Here is a 20,452-nt window from a genome sequence, read left to right on the forward strand (position 1 = left end):
CTGAGACTGGAGGGAATGATCCCTGGCATTGGGAAAGTGGTCCAGGAAAAGGTCTGGGAGAGATTACAACTGGGGAAGGGGAAGGGAAACCTGGAGCAGGGAGTGGGGAAGAGATGGGAGTGGGAGCTGGAGTGACACTTGGACAGACCAGAGGGTGGGAATAGAGGGACAGTCTCGAGGGGTTTAATACCCTATTCTGCCACCTTTACTCTGTAAAAAACATGCAAAACATTAAATCCTTACATTTAGCTGGGCCTAACCAACCAAAATGTGAAAATACACCAGGTTTGAGCTGACAGATCTCACAAGAGGAGTCACAGTCTCACTGCCTGTGTCAGTGGTTATAATCACATCTGTCGGGCGGAAAAACATTTCGTTGTCGGAGTTTGGAAAATGCAGTCAGGGAGGGGAATGAGAAAAAGTATGTAAAATTGGATTGAATGTCAGAGGGCTCCAGCACCAGGTTTACAGTAGATCAACAGTCAAAATTGATGAAGGCAATACTGAGAGATGGGTTCAACCCATCGGGCCATCCCCACCCCAGAGGAAAATATTCATGGACGATTCCGAAGAAAGATAAAGATCAGAAAGGGGGAGTGATCCTCACCACGTTATGTTTACAGTTGTGCAGATGAGTCTTTTCACCAGGGTGGGGAGTCGAGAACTCAAGGGTATAGGTTTAGGATGAGAGGGGGACAGATATAAAAGGGATCGAAGGGGCAATTTTTTCACGCCGAGGGTGGTGTGTCTATGGAATAAGCCGCCAGAGAAAGTTGTGGAGGCTGGTAAAAGGCATTTGGATGGGTATGTGAATAGGAAGGGTTTAGAGGGATACGGGCCAAGTGTTGGTAAATGGGACCTGACTAGATTGGGATATCTGGTCGGCATGGACTAGTTGGACCGAAGGGTCTGTTTCCGTGCTGTCCATCTCTATGACAGTGAAAGAGTGACCCCGCCAGAGTCAATGCCATGTGAACACTAATGCAGTGATAAACAGTGCCAGGGGAAGTGTACCCCAGTGACAGGCTGTGTCAGGAGCTGGATATCAGTGGGAGTAGTTTTGAAGTTGGGGGAGCAATCATTTAGCCAGTCTCAGCATATCTCAGGGAAGGAGGGAAAGACACAAACAGGATCTTTGTGAGATGCTCCAATCATAGGGCAGTGAACACCCCACCGGCCTTACCCTGCTACTGTGAGTAAACAGTGGTCTGTCCTTGGTCAGGGAGCAGAATAGCCCCCGTGTCAAAACTGAATGAAGGAAAAGCTGCAGGAAATGAAGATGTACAAAACTGAACCCCGAAGGTGAAATCATTTTCTCCTCATCACCAGTGACCGGGAAATTAATCTTCCAATCCAGTGGATTCCCAAACCAGGAAGAGTGACAACCCTGAGTATGTGAGTGGGTAGCAATTACAAAAACAACTTTCCCAAGTGTTCAGTGTTCCCAGGAGCCAGCACACAGAGAGTTAAGGATTTCTGAATCCATTGTAAAGTCAGAGCTAAGAGAAATTTCCATAATTAATCAGCTGGAATGTTCCTCCATCATGACGTTCCTACCAAAGGATAAACTATATTCAAAATCATCCTAATCAAAGAGTATGTAACGAGTGTAACTCTGTGCTCAAACTGCAGATCCATCTGAAGGTGCTGAGAGTCAGTCAGTGCGTTCACCAGTGATCTGAGAGAACATCATGATGCTGAGAATCTTCTTAACTGTGTCTGTCCTTTTTGGGCATCAAATTGCTGCACGGACAACAGAGCAGGAGGTGCTCGACTTCTGTGACGGAGTCGACTGTCTCAAGCCGGATCAAGTCACCCAGGACACGTTCAGTATAGCTGAGAGTTTCCTCTGTTCTGTTGTGTTTGTACCAGTGGAAATTATTCCACGTTGTTTTTAGTCCCTAACCTGCAGTGCACTGACAGTGCACATCCCAACCCTGAACCATGAGGCTGGACTGAAATTACTCCTCGGGCCTCATTAACACTTTCCACATGAGCTGCCATCACCTGCCTGGCTCCCACTGCCAGCTTGTGCAGTAAGAAGAATATCAGGGCTTCCATCTCCAGCAGCAGGTGAAGGGAGGGGTCAGTGTGCTCACAGAGAGGGGGATGGTGGGGGACAACACAAGGACTGTAGAGGCAGGGAGCTCTCCTATTGCTCCTGTCTTCACTCAATCCAGCCCTGTTTCTGAAAGGCAGTTCTGTCCTATATGGAAGAGGCCAAGTCTGGTTTTGAGAGAAATCCTCTGATTTCCAAGCCTGGAAAGACCCCTAATTCGAGGTTTTTTTAACTGAATTCAAATTCTATCATCTACCCTCGTGGGATTCACTCCAGTTCCCCAGAACATGACCTGGCACTCTGGATTAATAGTGTCTCAATTAGAGAGGTGCTGGAAAAGCACAGCAGGTCAGGCAGCATCAAGGAACAGGAAAATTGACGTTTTGGGCAAAAGCCCTTCCTGATCAAGGGCTTTTGCCCGAAAGGTGGATTTTCCTGCTTCTCGGATCCTGCCTGACGTGCTGTGCCTTTCCAGCACCGCTCTAATCTAGACACTAGTTTCCAGCATCTGCAGTCCTCACTTTTGCCTCTCTGGATTAATAGCCTTGTGATAAATCCCATGAGGCCATCACCTGCCCCAATTCAGCAGGCTGTAAGTAATGGTGTTTTTATCCTTTCATTCAGTGAAGGTGTCACTGGCATGGCTGATATTTGTTGCCCATCCCTCATTCCTCAAGGCATTTTTCTGTTTAAGTAATGTGTTAAAACACACAGAGAGATACACAACACCGGGACATGTGGTCATTAACGTTGGCTCAATGTAGAAGGGTTTCAATAACATTCTCTAAATGTTGCTATTGCAAACCCAAAGGGAAGGGCAAGGTGAGTCTAACACGACAACATGAAAGATGAAAGAGTGAGAGAGAAAGGGAATGAATCAGGAAATGCTGCTGTCAGGAATCCCATTAAAAACTTCAAACCCTGTTTCACGTTCAGTTGCTCCAGAACATGAAGACTCTTGCACACCTGAACACCTAGTCCAGTTCTTTCAGCATTGACAAACTTTGGTAGAAGTTCAGTTATATTAAACAGTAATACATATTTTACTCTCATCTTAGGATTATGATGAAATAGAATTTCCACACATTCAATGGGCTGAAACAGAAGTTCTTGTTTCGGATTTGAAGACAGATTTGAAGAGAGAAATGGAAATCAGCCTGGATGAACTGTTCAATTATGCATTTTTTGGCAATGCTGATGGTATGTCAGATATTCCATCAAAGTAACAACAGAATATGAAATGACTTTTTACTCTTTCGCATTTCTTGCTTGATACGTTCTGCATTGACAAAGAATTACCTGTGCCGTGCCTGTGGGCGGCACGGTGGCACAGTGGTTAGCACTGCTGCCTCACAGCGCCAGAGACCCGGGTTCAATTCCCGCCTCAGGCGACTGACTGTGTGGAGTTTGCACGTTCTCCCCGTGTCTGCGTGGGTTTCCTCCGGGTGCTCCGGTTTCCTCCTACAGTCCAAAGATGTGCAGGTCAGGTGAATTGGCCATGCTAAATTGCCCGTAGTGTTAGGTAAGGGGTAAATGTAGGGGTATGGGTGGGATACGCTTCGGTGGGTCGGTGTGGACTTGTTGGGCCGAAGGGCCTATTTCCACACTGTAATATAATCTAATCTAATCTAATTCCACAAGGCTGTCACTGTTCATCAAATTTAAAAATACATTTATTTCATAAAGGAATTTTAAAAATATTTGAAAAAATATTATTATAAATAGCAAGATGAATGATTCAAGCCTTTTCCCAACAATATCCTTGCATATTGACACTCAAACTCAGTAAAGTGTCACTCACATCTTCACTCTTTAATGTTTACTCAATCGATGAGGACACAAACGTTTGCAGGTGGCAACTTTCTGCACATCCACTAATTGTGATTCCCTCCATCTCTCCCAAAAACACACAGACTAACTTATTGACTTCTCTTTGACATTGAATACTTTGAGGCAGTTGACCAGCAGATTGCCTAAAACTAAGCTGCTATCTTGCTTTTAAACAGACTCAGAAGTGACATGACACCAGGGTATAGCCCAGCAGGTTTATTTGAAAGCACAAACTTTCAGAAAGCTGCTTCTTCGTCAGGTTCACCTGACATGTGATTCTGTCCTTGTCCACCCTAGTCCAACATCAGCACCTTCATGTCTTTCGAATAGAACCTCATTATGGCCCCTGGCCTCATTCTATAGATCATTACACAGTCTAAATTTTGTAAATTCTCCATTTAGAGTAGGTGAAGTTCTTTCATGAAAAGCTACAGCACCACCAAGTTGAAAAATAATGCATATCCGACCGTTAAGTGAGCAAGTTACCTTCAGAGAACTAAAAATGATAAAACAAATTCAAGTTGCCATTGGAATCCAAGTTTTTAAATCAGGTAAATCAAGTATTATAAACTTTATTTGCAGGTATTGCTGGACTGTTAGGTTTGGACTGATGGTAAGTGGAAGGAATTTCTGCCGTTCAAAAGACAAATCATGTTTAATTGACTTCATATAGACATTAGATTAGATTACTTACAGTGTGGAAACAGGCCCTTTGGCCCAACAAGTCCACACCGACCCGCCCAGACACATTCCCCTACATTTTACCCCTTCACCTAACACTACAGGCAATTTAGCACGGCCAATTCACCTAACCTGCACACTTTTGGACTGTGGGAGGAAACCGGAGCACCCAGAGGAAACCCAAGCAGACACAGGGAGAATGTGCAAACTCCACAGTCAATCGCCTGAGGCGGGAATTGAACCCAGGTTTCTGGCGCTGTGAGGCAACAGTTCTAACCACTGTGCCACCGTGCCTGCCTCTGACCATTACCATTAGCTGGTAATGGTCAGAGGAATGAAACACATTTGATTTTTTATGCATCAAAATTTAAAAGGTGTATGACAAATTATTATGGAAAACACTGAGCAAAATTACAGATGTTGGTATTAAAGAGATTGGCAGCATTGAGACTCAATTGTTTGATGGAGAGAAAGCAGAGAGTAGTGTTAAGCAGCTATTTCTCATACTGGAGGCAAGTATCATCCTCGGGCTCTATGATGCAGTGGTAGTGTCTGCACCTCTCAGCTTGGAGATCCATCTTCAAGATCCTCTTGGGCCAGAGGTATATGATGACATCTCTGAACAGGTTGATTTGAAAATACCTAAAGCACCATTCCCCAGAGATCAATATTGCACTTTCACAGAATGTTAATAATCTGGACTTGAGTGTATAAGGTGTAATTTCAACATTTGCAAGTGATACAAAATAGTTGGGAAGTGAATATTTTTGTCAGTTATCAATGGGATGTTGACATCACTGGCCAGACCCAGTATTAATTTGCCGGTAAGGTCATTGCTGTAAGTCCAAATTTAGATGTAAGCCAGGCCAGATATGGATGAAGGACATTATTGAACCAGTTAAGTTTTTTTTTATACTGATCAATGGAGTTCAAATGGTGATCGTTAGGACAATTTTTAAAATCCAAACTTTACTGAATTCAAAATTCCTCGGTCTCTCGTAATGGGATTTGAGCCAATGTTACCATAACCATAGCCTGGGTGGATTATTAGCCCAGTCATAACACCACATGCCCTTAACAGTAAGGAGGATTCTAACAGTAAAGTCAATTCAGGTTACGTGATACAATACTAACCAGGGGTGCAAGAACTAAGGCCGAGGATATTTGTGCTCAAGTCTTTGACTTTGTCATTTCACATTCAATTGAAATTCCACTGTTACTCAATCAACCCCATTATCCAGATAGCTATTCTCACACACCTTTACAGGTTAGCCCAGAAGATACAACTTTTACCCTTTACCTCCTCCCACCTTAGTTTCCAAAACTCCTACACTGCTGTCAGGTAAAGGGGAAGCATTTCTTGCATTGTCATATTCCCTTCTGACAATGTGATCAACTCCACATTGGAGAAATTCAACACTGAGAAATCCATTGAATATTAAAATTGAACAGTATTATAAGAGCCCATTCAGCCCATCATGCCGGGGCCAGCTCTCTGAAGGAACAATTCACTAAATGCTACTTCTGCACTTTCTACTCATAGACCGGCACATTCTCCTGTTTCCAATTATAATCCAATTTCTGCATAAATATCTTTTTATTCACATTGGGAAACCTGTATGAGTGAATACAGTAAGCAGTTATGTATTATGCTATAATTTAGAGAATCAGGGATTGATTTTGATAAATAATGATAACATCCGTAGTTTAATGAAAAAGGAATTGGTTTAGCTGAGTGGATTTTCTGAAGTGTTCTTGGCTGAGGCCAGATGTGTAAATTGATTTCTCTCGAAAGAAGAAGATAAAATTTATTGAAGCCCAGTGTGTGGGGAGGGGGGGGGCGAATAGAGAAAGGGATTCTCTCTGGTGCAAGTATCGTGCAGGGTGCTTTTGGAATAGGAAAATATTTTTGCCATATGTTTTGAAATCATCAAATGTATATTCTATGAAAATAATTTACTTTAACCTGCCTTCGTTTCAACTCTTCTGTATAATAATCTTCTGTTTTCTTTTAAAGGCAAATCTGCAAAATTCAATGTTCGCATTTCTGTGAAAGACCAACTCACGAAAACCAGAAACAATTCACAACATGATCTATCAACACATAATGCCACCTGAGATTTGACTTGTCCAGTCATAACATCAGCTGGCATCATAATATTTGGGTCTTTTGCAATATTTTTGAAATTGCTGGATTTAAGCGAGATCTATCTCTTTCTTTTAAAGTAACAACTCAGGTGTGGTTCAGGACATAAAACAGCTCCATTATGGTGACATTCATTCAATATAACTTGAAGATGGATTTGAATGTTGCTAAGAGCTTTCTTGAAATGAAAGCTCTAACAGTGGATTATTTGATTAAGACTAAAATTAGAGTTATAATTAGAAAAGTAAGATGTTCTCAAGATGAGATGGTTCAAATTATTATTCAACAGTTAGCATTGTTTTTCCATTCATTTATGAGAATGTGGGCATTGCTGGCTATGCCAATTTTTATTGCTGGCTATGCCAGTTTTTATTGCTCATGTCGTATTGACCAGAGGGCAGTTAAGAGTCAACCACTATTCTGTCAATCTAGAATTGCATATAGACCAGATTAGGTAAGGACAGCAGTTTTCTTTTCAAAAGGGGAATTCTGAATGAGATGGGTATTTCCGACCAATGGCATGGTCATCATTAGAATTTGAATTCCATTCATTTTTTCCATCATGAACTCACACTCTACCACAGGATATTATCTAGCTGTCTGGATTAATACACAAGCAATAGTACCATTAGACCATCACATCCCCAATTAGAAGAAAGAAAAATGAAAATATAATGTCATAGGTGAAATTAGCAAAGCTCAAGTTAGAAATGATAGGCCTTTAGTTTGAAGACAAACAGAAATAAGGGAAAGAGATCAGAAAAATTGAAATGGAATGGGAGGAATTCTTAAAAGAAAATTAGAATGGAGAAGGTGGTAAAACGTGCAAGTTAGAACGAGGAAAACGTGGATCCCCAATGATACAGGGAACTTGGACAACTGGATTTAGTCAAAGAAAAGCTTCAATGAAAAATGAAGAAGGAAGGAGGGAAGAGCTTGGAGGATGATTCTTGTCCCAAAGAGGGATTTGATTTAACCAAGAATCTACACATAGTGCTGAAATTTACTGAATCAAAAGCTCTTTTACCCCATTTGAAAAGGTTGTTAAACAGAAGATGTGACTCAGAGAGGTCCAGACCTTAACGGGACAAAGTAATTTGGAAGGTACAGCTCTGACTGTGTATGCCAGATTGTCAGAAGAACAAGTGGAGTAGAACTGCAGAGTACAGCACAGTCAATGATGCAATGCTCAATATTTAGAAGCTTGTGCCTGAAGCTTATTAATTAAAATTTAGGATTGCAAGAAAGAAACCTAAATAGATATTTGTTAAATTTTCAAAAAACAATGCAATGCTGTGGTATCAGTGGTTTAGCTGTGAGGGGTTGAACGACTGTCTCCTGTTCCCAGTTTGTATGTTTATGTGCACATATGTTCATACATGATATAGAATTCACTGCCTGAAATAGTGGTGCAAGCAACTTCAGCAACAATATTGAAAGATAAACATGTAAATAACAGTGTTTTCTTTATCTGCAGAAACAATTGTTCCTTTAAATGCACCTTGGGGACTTGCTGGATACTTGGTAAATCAAACATTTCCAGAGACAGTCTATATCGGTGTTGGCATTGTTCCTGAAGTCAGAAATATGCCTGAACCTACAGATCAAACGATTAAATTAAAAGAATTGACTCCAGGTCACTACTTTGTCAAGTGAGTTTTGATGCTGAAATATTGTGATTAATGTTTCTTTATGTCACCATCATTCCAGTCTGGGTCAGACTGAGATTAACAGGTCCATTCAGTCACACTGGGACATTGGTCAATGTGAATAGAGTTGTGGATTGGTTCATTTCTCACAATCTGCAACTCCACCTCCTGACAACACAGCCAGTCCTCCACATTCACATTACTCCAGCTCACAAGAAGCTGGCTCCTCGATTCTAAAAGTCTCATCTGCAACATGCTTAACATTTTTCACAGAACACTTCCACTTCATTTGAACAAAGGGACTTTGGAGTAGGAGTAAGTCATTTAGATCCTTTAGACTGCTTCACCCTTCTAGGTAATGGCAGATCATCCACTTCAGTGGAATTTTACCACAATATTCCCATATGTCTTGACGTCATTACTATCTTGAAGTGCATCAATATCTGTCTAGATCATACTCAGTGACTGAGCTTCCACAGTTCAGAAGGCACCATTCCAGAATCAATAGTACTTTGAAGATTTGAGAATAAAAGCCAATATCCCCACATCTCTCTACCCACCTTCACCTCACTGGGATGTGAATAATCAGAGTCCAGGGAATTTCAAATGTCATCCATCAATTTCTCCAACATCATTTCTTTACTGTTACATTTTCCTTTCAACTTCTCATTCTCACTGCCTCTGTATCTCAGTCATTTTCTAGACATTTTTTTGGTCTTGCTTCGTGCCAAACACAAGATAATAATTTAGCTTCAGTGGATTACTTCTTTGAGATTGAGCAAGAGACTGTTGCCTTAACACCATGCCACAAAGCTCTTAGAGTCATACAGTCATAGAGATGTACAGCATGGAAACAAAATCTTCGGTCCAACCCGTCCATGCCGACTAGATATTCCAACCCAATCTAGTCCCACCTGCCAGCACTGGCCCATATCCCTCCAAACCTTTCCTATTCATATACCCATCCCAATGCTTCTTAAATGTTGCAATTGTACCAGCCTCCACTACTTCCTCTGGCAGCTCATTCCATACACGTACCAGCCTCTGCGTGAAAAAGTTGTCCCTTAGGTCTCTTTTATATCTTTCCCCTCTCACCCTGAACCTATGCCCTCTCGTTCTGGACTCCCCCACCCCGGAGAAAAGAGTTTGCATATTTACTCTATCTATGCCCCTCATAATTTTGTAAACCTCTATAAGGTCACCCCTCAGCCTCCGACGCTCCAAGGAAAACAGTCCCAGTCTGCTCAGCCTCTCCCATAGCTCAAATCCTCCAACCCTGGCAACATCCTTGTAAATCTTTTCTGAACCCTTTCAAGTTTCACAACATCTTTCCAACAGGAAGGAGACCAGAATTGCGCCAATATTCCAACAGTGGCCTAACCAATGTCCTGTACAGCTGCAACATGACCTCCCAACCCCTCAATACTCTGACCAATAAAGGAAAGCATACCAAACGCCTTCTTTACTATCTTATCTACTTGCGACTCCACTTTCAAGGAGCTATGAACCTGACTCCAAGGTCTCTTTGTTCAGCAACACTCCCTAGGACCTTACCATTAAGTGTATAAATCCTGCTAAGATTTGCTTTCCAAAAATGCAGCACCTCGCATTTATCTGAATTAAACTCCATCTGCCATTTCTCAGCTCATTGGCCCATCTGGTCAAGATCCTGTTGTAATTTGAGCTAACCCTCTTCGTTGTCCACTACACCTCCAATTTTGGTGTCATCTGCAAACTTACGAACTGTACCTCTTATGCTCGCATCCAAATCAATTATGTAAATGACAAAAAGTAGAGGCCCCAGCACCGATCCTTGTGGCACTCCACTGGTCACAGGTCTCCAGTCTGAAAAACAACCCTCCACCACCACCCTCTGTCTTCTACCTTTGAGCCAGTTCTGTATCCAAATGGCTAGTTCACCCCGTACTCCATGAGATCTAACCTTGCTCATCAGTTTCCCATGGGGAACCTTGTCAAACGCCTTACTGATGAAGTCCATATAGATCATGTCTACTGCTCTGCCCTCATCAATCCTCTTTGTTACTTCTCAAAAAACTCAATCAAGTTTGTGAGACATGATTTCCCCCACACAAGGCCATGTTGACTATTCTAATCAGTCCTTGCTTTTCCAAATACATGTACATCCTGTTCCTCAGGATTCCCTCCAACAACTTGCCCACCACCGAGGTCAGGCTCACTGGTCTCTAGTTCCCTGGCTTGTCCTTACCGCCCTTCTTAAACAGTGGCACCACGTTTGGCAACCTCCAGTCTTCCGGCACCTCACCGGTGACTATCAATGATACCAACACATCAGCAAGAGGCCCAGCAATCACGTCTCTGGCTTCCCATGAAGTTCTCGGTACACCTGATCAGGTCCTGGGGATTTATCCACCTTTAACAGTTTCAAGACATCCAGCACTTTCTCCTCTGTAATCTGGACATTTTGCAAGATGTCACCATCTATTTCCCTACAGTCTATATCTTCCATATCCTTTTCCACAGTAAATACTGATGCAAAATATTCATTTAGTATCTCCCCCATTTTGTGTGGCTCCACACAAAGGCTGCCTTGCTTATCTTTGAGGGGCGCTATTCTCTCCATAGCTACCCTTTTGTCGTTAATGTATTTGTAAAAACTCTTTGGATTCTCCTTAATTCTATTTGCCGAAGCTATCTCATGTTGTCTTTCTTGGGAAATGTACCTATCAAAACAAAAGAGTGTGATGTTGAAGGTTCTGAGATGTCAGGGTGGGCATGTGCCATTCTTGACGTGGGTTGGCAGAAGGTGGCAACATTTTTAGGGCAGGAAACTGTCCGCAGCAATTTCAGCACAGCAAGATTCCACGAGCAGTCCCATGAGTAACATTCGCACAGTACCGAAAAAGTATTAAACTCTCCCTATAGCCTGAGAGGAAGACAGTCACTCCTTCAGGAATTTTCAGTGATTTGAAAATCACTGTCTGACAAGATCCTTTTGTGAATCAGACCTTGTAGCAGAAAGGATATTTTTGATGGATTTGTTTTTCAAAGGGTGCAGTTCTAATAGATGCAGTTGTAAATCATTAGTTCACAATTGAATGGAGGTGATCAGTGTATTGCCCACAGATTGGAGAGCTGATAAGAGCCCCACATCAGCTCTCTCAGGGAAAGCTTGCTGCATTCAGTGACCCTCAAGCACTGCTGGCTCCTGGCTGCTGAGGCACTGTACCTGAGAGGCCGAGCATCAGCACTGACTCCCAGGCTGATAGGTGTGTGATACCAGGTAGAGGATCACAGGACACTGTCATGGGGGTGTGGTGTGGGTGAGGTGGGTCAGTAGAAAGGGCAGGTGTCGGAGTCTCTCTAATGGCCAGATCCTGATGGTGGTTTATTTTTTATTCATTCCTGGGATGTGACTTGTCCTATCTCTAGTTGCCCTGGAGATGGCGGTGGTGAGTTGTCCTCTTGAACTGTTGCAGTCCTGCTGTCAGGAAGCCAGTTCCAGATACTTGATCCACTGACACTGATGGCACAATGACATATTACCAAATCAGGATTGTGTGTGGTTTGGAGGGGATCTTGCGGGCGGTGATATTCTCATGTACTTACTGCCCCTGACCTTCTCGATGGTAGAGGGCAGAGTTTTAGGCCATAAGACCATAAGACATCGGAGCAGAAATTAGGCCATTTGGCCCATAGCTCAGCCATTCAACCATGGTTGATAAGTTTCTCAACTCCATTATTCTGCTTTCTCATGATAACCTTTGATCCCCTTGGCAATCAAGAACCTATCGATCTCAGTCTCAAATATACTCAATGACCTGGCCTCTACAGCCTTTGGTGACAATGAATTCCATAGATTCACCATGCTCTAGCTGAAGACATTTCTCCTCATCTCTGTTCTAAAGGATCTTCCCTTTACTCTGAAGCTGTGCCTTTGGATCCTAGTCTCTCCTGCTCATGGAAGCAACTTCCCTACGTCCACTTTGTCCAGGCCGTTCAGTATTCTGTAAGTTTCAATTAGATCCCCCTTCATCCTTCTAAATTCCATCGAGTATCGACCCAGGGTAATAAAACATTCTTCATATGTTAAGCTTTTCATTCCTGGGACCATTCTCATTAACCTCCTCTGGACCCCTCCAAGGCCAATACATTCTTCCTGAGGTACGGGGGCCAAAGCTGCTCACATTACTCTCAATGTGGTCTGACATTTAGAGCCTCAGAAGTATATCCCTGCTTTTATATTCTAGTCCTTTCCAAATAAATGCCAAGATTGTATTTGCCTTCCTAACAACCTGCAAATTTACCTTAAGAGAATCCTGGACGAGAACTCCCAAGTCCCTATGCACTTCAGATTTTTGAATCTTCTCCCCATTTAGAAAATAGTTTATGTCTCTGTTCTTCTGGCCAATGTGCATGATCTCACACTTTTCCAAGCTGTACACCATCTGCCACTTTTTTTGCCCACTCTCTTAACCTATCCAGATCAGTCTGCAGCCTCCCTGCCTTCTCAATGATGCCTGTTCCTCTACCTATCATTATATCATCTGCACATTTAGCCAGAATACCTCAGTTCCTTCATCAGATCATTAATGTATAAAGTGAAAAGTTGTAGTCCCAACACAGTGCCTTGAGGAACACTACTAGTCACTGGCTGACATCCTGAGAAGAACTCTTTTTATCCCCACTCTGCTTTCTGCAAATCTTCTATCCATGCTAGCATCTTGCCTCTGACACCATGGGCCCTTGTCTTACTCAGTAGCCTCCTGTGTGGCACCTTGTCAAAGGCCTTCTGGAAGTCCAAGTAGATAACATCCATTGGCTCCCCTTGGTCTAACTCGTGCATTACCTCCTCAAAGAATTCAAACAGATTTGTCAGGTGTGACCTTCTCTTGATGCAACCTTGCTGATTTTGCCCTATTTCATCATACACTTCCAAGTATTGAGAAATTTCATCCTTCACAATGGATTCCATAATCTTAACAACAATCAAGATCAGGCTAATCAGCCTGTAATTTCCTCTCTTTTGTCGTACTCCCTTTTTAAATAAGGGAGTTACATTAGCAATTTTCCAGTCCTCTGGGACCCTCCCTGACTCCAATGATTCCTGGAAGATCACCATTAATGTCTCCACTACCTCTTCAGCTGTCTCTTTCTGGGGTGTGGTCCATCTGGTCCAGATTATTTCTCCCCAATCAAACCTTCCAAATTTCCCAGCACCTTCTCCGTGGTGACGGCCACCATACTCACCTCTGACTCTCTGGAATTTTTGGGATGTTACTCGTGTCTTCCACCATGAAGACTGATGCAAAATACTTATTCAGTTCCTCCACTATTTCTTTGTTCCCCATTACCACTTCTCCAGCCTTGTTTTCCAGCAACCCAATGTCTATTTTGCCTCTCTTTTGCCCTTTAGGTATCTGAAGAAATTCTTGCAATCTTCTTTTATATTACTGGCTAGCTTATGGTCATAGTCGATATTCTCCTTCCTTATTTCTTTTATCGTTGTCCTCTATTGGTTTTTGTAAGCTTCCCAATTCTCTGGGTTCCCACTGCTGTTCACCGCATTGTATGCTTTCTCTTTTGCTTTTATGCTGTCCCTGACTTCTCTTGTCAGCCATGGTTGCCTCATCCTCTGAGTTCTCCTTACTTGTCATTTTTTTCATACTTTTCCATGCAGTTGAATCCACCTCCAGTGGTGTTAACCTGCTGCTTTGTTTCCCACTGGCCTTGGTACTTCTTTCTCCTCGGGTTGAATTTTTACTGTATCCCAGAAACTCTTGCTGTTGCTGTGCCACTGCCTTTCTTGCTGGGCTCCTCTTCTAGTCCATTCTGGTCAGTTCCTCTCCACGCCTCTGTAGTTGCCTTTATTGAGCTATAATACAGTTTCATCTGATTCCACCTTCTCCCTCTCTAATTGCAGAGTAATTTCTATCATATTATGGTCACTTCCTCCTAAGGGTTCCTTCACCTTAAGCTCCCTTATCAAGTCTGCCTCATTGCGTATCAATAAATTCAGAAATACTGTTCTCTAGTGGGCTCCACCACAAGCTGCTCCAAAAAGCCATCTCATAAACATTGTTCAAATTCCCTCTCTTACAATCCACTACCAACCTGATTTTCCCAGTCCACCTGCATATTGAAGTCCCCGTGATCATTGTAACCTTGCCTTTCTTATATGCCTTTTCTATCTCCTAGTGTATCGTGCGCTCCACATCCTGACTACTGTTTGGAGGTCTGTACATAACTCCCATTCTGGTTTTTTTACCTTTGTGGTTCCTCAATTCTAGACATATTATACATCATCCGACCCGACATCGTTTCTTGCTCTTGATTTAATTTCATTTATTCATAGGGCAACACCACCCCCTCTGTCCATTTGCCTGTCTTTTCTATAGGATGCATATCCTTGGATATTTAGCTCCCAGTCCTGATCCCTTTGCAGCCACATCTCCGTGATGCCCACCACAGCATACCTGCCAATTGTGATCTGCAACACAAGCTTATTTACCTTATTCCGTATGCTGTGTGCATTTAGATATACCTTCAGTCCTGTATTTACCATCCCTCTTCTCATTGTTATTTGTTTATTCAGTGTGTTTGAAGTTTGATTCCTAACTCTTTCCAAACACCCTGTCCTATTTTGTGTTCTGGAGACTTTAATAATTGCTTCTGAGTTCTCCTTACTTGTCATTTTTTCATACTTTTCCATGCAGTTGAATCCACCTCCAGTGATGTTAACCTGCTGCTTTGTTTCCCACTGGCCTTGATACTTCTTTGAGTTTTACCCTTCGCTTTCCCCCAACTTTCTAATTTGTTGACCACCCTATTTACCTTTCTCTAGAGAATATTAGTCCCAGCTCGGTTCAGGTAGAGACCATCCCAATGGTACAGATCCTTCCTGTTCCAATACCGATGCCTGCACCCATGAAAAGGAACCCCTCTTTCCCACATCACTCTTTTAGCCACGTGATTACTTCCTTTGTTCCTGTTTCCCTATGCCAATCTGCACGTGGCTCAGGTAGTAATCCAGAGATTATAACCCTTGAGGACCTGTTCTTTAATTTAGATCCAACTTTCTAATAATCCCTAAAATGATCCTCTTTCTTCATCGAGACAATGTTGATTGTCCCAACGTGGACCACAAAAATTGGATCCTTCTCCTCCCTCTCCAATATCCTTTCAAGCCGGTCAGAGGTGGCCCTTACAGTGGCACCAGGCAGGCAACATACCATGCAGTTCTCTCTATCCTGCTTACAAAGGATGCTATCTATTCTCCTAATTCTCGAATCCCCTACAATTACCACTAGTCTTTTTGCTCCCCCCTCTTGAATGGCCTCCTCTATCACAGTGGCATGGTCAGCTGGCTCACCCTCCCCACAGCCCTGTTCCTCATCTACACAGACAGCAAGTACCTCATGCACCTTGTACAAAGTCAAGAGCTGAGGCTCATCTGTCTGAATACAGGACCCTCCTATCTGCCTCACTTGCAGTCACACACTGCTGTCCCTGTCCCTTACCAAATTTGTGATACTTAATCTACCAGGTGTGACTGCCTCCTGAAACACAACGTCCAGGTAACTCTCTCCCTCCCTGATGTGCCGCAGTGTTTGAAGCTCACATTTCAGCTCATTAATTCTGAGCCAAAGTTCCTTGAGCAACCAACATTTGCTGCAGATGTGGTCAATGCAGCTCGCAAAGGGATCAGCCAGCTCCCACATCATACAGCTACAGCACATCACCTGCCCAGCCAGCTCGACTTAATTAATTTATTAGTTAGTTATGCCGTGTTATTTTTTCAAATTTGGGACAGATTCCCTACCCGCCAATCAGGTCACAGCCCTCCTGTGATATCCCTTTTTCAGTTTGAGTTCAGTTACTCCACGGGTTCCTCCTGGAAGTTAATGCCAAAGGAGCAAGGTGATTCGTGACATGGTAGATGGTACACACTGTGCCACTGTGCATTGGTGAAGGGAGCAAATATTGAAGGTGGTGGAAAAGGTGCCAGTCAAGTGGGCTGCAATGTCCTGGATGGTGGTGAGATTCTTGAGTGATTTTGCAGCTTTACCTATCCAAGCAGGTGGTGTGTAGTCTATCACATTCCTGACCTATGCCTTGTCGGTGTGGACAGGCTTCAGTGAGATATTACATTGTACCTTGTAGATGGTACACATTGCTACCATAGTGTGTCAGTGTTAGAGGGAGACACAGCCAAAGCAGCTGAATTCTAGGCCTGAGCTAAGAGTGACTGCACTTGCCACAAGGCTGTGTTGGAACAAATGTGGCTTTAAGGAGTTCGAGCAAAACTGGAATCAATGGGAACTGGGAAGAATATCGCTGGTTGGAGACATACCTGACACGTGCTCATGAATGACCTCTCTCTTTAACAGGAGTTGCTCAAACTGTGACAAATGACTTTCACACCACATAAGTGTCAGGCAATTGTAACACAGAGTCTAACCATCACCCCCTGATATTCAATGGCATAATCAGTGAATGCACCATGTCAGTGACTGCAGATACAACATAAACATTCAACTCTTCTGCCATTTCTCAGTTCATCATTATCAATTCTCCTAAATCTGCCTGCAATTGAATCACTTTTGATATAGCCAAAATGTCATTTTGACTTATCTTTCAAGTTTTTGCAATTCATTTATGTGTTTTTAATGGATTACAGACATATTCAATTCTCCTCTTCCTGATGACTTTCTTATTTGTCCTTTATGGAAATTTCTAGAAAGAGCTCTCTCTGCAACTGTTCAAGGGCATTCATGTATTTTCTAAAATGGCCACAATGCTCAAATTGGGGCCGTTCCAGGTTTTCATGGAGGCTCAGGATCGCACGGTGGCTCAGTGGTTAGCACTACTGCCTCACAACGCCAGGCACCCGGGTTTGAGTCCAGCCTCAGGTGACTGTCTGCATGGAGTCTGCACATTCTCCCAGTGTCTGCGTGGGTTTCCTCTAGGTGCTCCGGTTTCCTCCCACAGTCCAGAAATATGAAGATTAGGTGAAATGGTCATGCTAAATTTCCAATCGTGTTCAGGGATGTGTGGGTTAGGCGCATTAGTCAGAGGTAAATGTAGGATAATAGGTTAGGGGAATGGGTCTGGGTAAGTTACTTTTCAGAGGGGTCGGTGTGGACTTGTAAGGTCAAACGGCCTGTTTCCACAATATAGGGATTCTATAAAAATGAAAGGCTTCCCTGATTCAGTGATCAATCATCTAATTATATGATACTATTTTCTTTATTAGTCAGTCTCTCACTAAGATTTCTCTGACTGCGCCCCATGTAATGTTGAGAACACTTTACCTGCTATGGGACTGTCTATTCTGATCATCGATTGATTCTGTTCCTGTAATCACAATGGAGGGTTCTCAATGGGCTGAAAGACTGACTCCTATTCCTATTGTCCTGTTAATCTACTCTGATCTAGACAGGTTTTGTCATGAGGAATGAGAATTAAATGCCTATACGCTTAATTCTGTTGCAGGACATTTCATGAGAAATATGAATGGGAAGAATATAAAGAACTGGTGCTGGACTTCTTGAAGGAACTGGAAGAAGAAAAAGGAACATTTGAATGGAGTTTTGTTATCATTTGGTATAATAAAGGTGGACTAATGCAAATATGGTTTAGACAGGAATCAGAATGAAATTTTTCTGGTTGATTCTGTTACCATTATAATACTGAACAGTGAGATGCTGAATTCTAAAATCTGTTTTATCTTCCCCAAACTACACATTGAATTAACCTAGAGTACTGTGCATAACTTGGGTCGCCTTACCTAGAGAAAGATACACTCTTATACTTACCTTCCAGTGAATGCAGTGACTGGTCATTATAATTCTTTATAATCGGGATTTCTTGTCAAATCTAAATTTTCGGTCAGTGTTTCAGATTCATTTCTAACTAACCACCTCTGTGGGGCATTGGTGACATCAGTTTAAGGTCGTTTTATGGCATGTACAAAGGGTTAAATTCAATTGTACATGGGGAGTTGGATCCTTCACTGGGAAGTAGGGATTTGATTTCCTTTTCTCTAATCTTATTTGAAATGAATGCATTGTGCACGGCCTGAGACAGGGATGGTCCTGGTGATAGATTATGCTTCTGTTTAATCTCAATCATGCTGGGTCAGAAGGTTTCATGTTGATGTGGTCAGAGCTCATTGACAGTGGGAGGGATTACAGAGCCTGGTTGTTTGAGATTGGTCAGTGCTGGAACTGCCCTTTGGAGTATTCCTATATGGAATGGATTTGTAAACCATCAATACTCATTGTTGTGCTCCTTTTGTAATGATGTCCCACCTTCATCTGAAAGTTAGTGACACGTAAGAATCAGTCAGCTTTGTGCTGTTGTCTGAGGTCAGAGGTTTCACTTGTTGAACTCTGCAGAACAAGGAGAGGGGGCAGGATAGTGGGAGCTTGCATTGAGGCTCAGGACCAGCAAGGGTCAGTGAGAGGAGGAAGAGGGATGTGGACCGGAGTCTGGAGGAGGGTGAGGGCCTTGCAAACAGTAACATCGGACACACAGAGTATTCTAAATACATGAGGAATGCAACCCCAGTCACATTGTGAGTACTTTACATTTGAACTGGAACCAACAAGAATGAAGAGAGTGGAAGTGGGGGACACTGTGGTTACTGCCATCAGGAACACCAGGCCAGGGTGAAAATTCCACCCTGTGTGGGCAGTAGAATATTCCCTTTTCCTGCCATTCCTGATGGTCAGACACTGGACTGACACTGGTCAGACATTGTGCTGGGAATGAGGAGAAAGGTTGTTTCTTCATCCAGTTCAGCTTTACTCAGGTCAGTGCAGGTTCAGAAAACAGCTGGATCCTGGTGAGGAAGGACAAGTGGAAGATTTTGGGAACCAGGAATGAAGCAGCTTCAAACTGGTCCCTGAAATGGAGAAAGAATCCCAAAGTGAAATCAGAATCCAGAGTCTGCCGTTAGAATAAAATTCAGCTTCAGATCTGCTCCCACCCACACTGGTAGCTCCCACTCACAATATAGACTGACTGAATGTGTGATTGGAGAAATGATCTATCCCAATATGATTCCTGTTAACAGGCCGTTCATTCACAGGCTTCTCATGTGGAGGGAAGAGGCCATAGTCTTCGAGTTTGTGTTTGTCTGTGTTTTTCTGTCTGCTGGGAATGTATTCTCACTGTGAAATAAAGAGGGTGATGCATCATAACTCTCAGTCTCCTGTTCTATTCTCACTCTGAGGGAAATCTGGGCCACTGCTCACATCACAATTTAACATTGTATACACCTTTCCATATTTCAGTGAAATGAATATGTTGAAGTATTGAAGATTAAAAGTAATAATTCTCCAATTTCAGAGAATGATCCCACACTAACAGAGGGCATTTAACCCACTGTGTACATGAGCTACAGGCAAAGTGACATTTGGGATAATAAAGTCAAGGATTAACATGTGTGGCTCAAGATAGATGCGTGTGGAATAGCTATCAGTTTAGCAACACTCCAGGAGCAGTCTAATTTACACCTTGTACATAGGCCAAATGAAGGAAGAATGATCCAGATGTTGGAGAAATCCAAAACTAGGGGTCTAAGGATAATGGGTAAGCCATTCAGGACAGAGATAAGGAAGACTTTCTTCACTCACAACATTATGAATCGGTGGAATTCTCTCCCATTGGAAGCTGCTGAGGCCAGTTTATTAGATATATTCAAGAGGCAACTGGATATGGTCCTTGTGGCTGAGGAGATCAAGGAGTATGTGGCGAGGATGGGAATGGGTCACTGAGATCGCATGATCAGCCATGATCGGATTGAACGGTGGGCCAGGCTTGAAAGGCTGAATGGCCTACTCTTGTACCTATTTTCTAAGTTTCTGTATTTCTATTTTCAGCATTCTTCCCAACTTTTATTCTGCATTTCTTTCATAATAAATGCTAAAATTCCATAAACTGTCGCTGCACATGAATTTCCTGAAATTCGTGCATAAGGATGCCGGACCTCTTTGCACAAAAGCACTCTTGAAGTTTAGCTCCTGTTTGAAAATAAGTTACCTTTCTGTTCCTCCAATTAAGGTCAAAAAGTGTGGTGGTGGAAAAGCACAGCAGGTCAGG

At 42.8% G+C, this 20,452-nt stretch overlaps 1 protein-coding gene across 1 annotated transcript; it reads left to right on the forward strand.

Moving 5' to 3' along the window:
* The first annotated feature begins 1,691 nt into the window (after positions 1 to 1,691).
* On the forward strand, positions 1,692 to 19,545 carry LOC148151772 (uncharacterized). Its single transcript, XM_087976567.1, has 4 exons — positions 1,692 to 1,824; positions 3,116 to 3,259; positions 8,194 to 8,368; positions 17,840 to 19,545. The coding sequence occupies exons 1-4, from the start codon at positions 1,692 to 1,694 to the stop codon at positions 18,000 to 18,002; spliced, it is 615 nt and encodes a 204-aa protein (XP_087832693.1). The 3' UTR covers positions 18,003 to 19,545.
* The last annotated feature ends 907 nt before the right edge of the window (positions 19,546 to 20,452 follow it).

Source organism: Chiloscyllium plagiosum, unplaced genomic scaffold, assembly GCF_037043375.1.
Source record: "Chiloscyllium plagiosum isolate Xiang-an unplaced genomic scaffold, Cpla_swu_hap1 HiC_scaffold_3, whole genome shotgun sequence".
In the NCBI taxonomy this organism is placed as follows: domain Eukaryota; kingdom Metazoa; phylum Chordata; class Chondrichthyes; order Orectolobiformes; family Hemiscylliidae; genus Chiloscyllium; species Chiloscyllium plagiosum.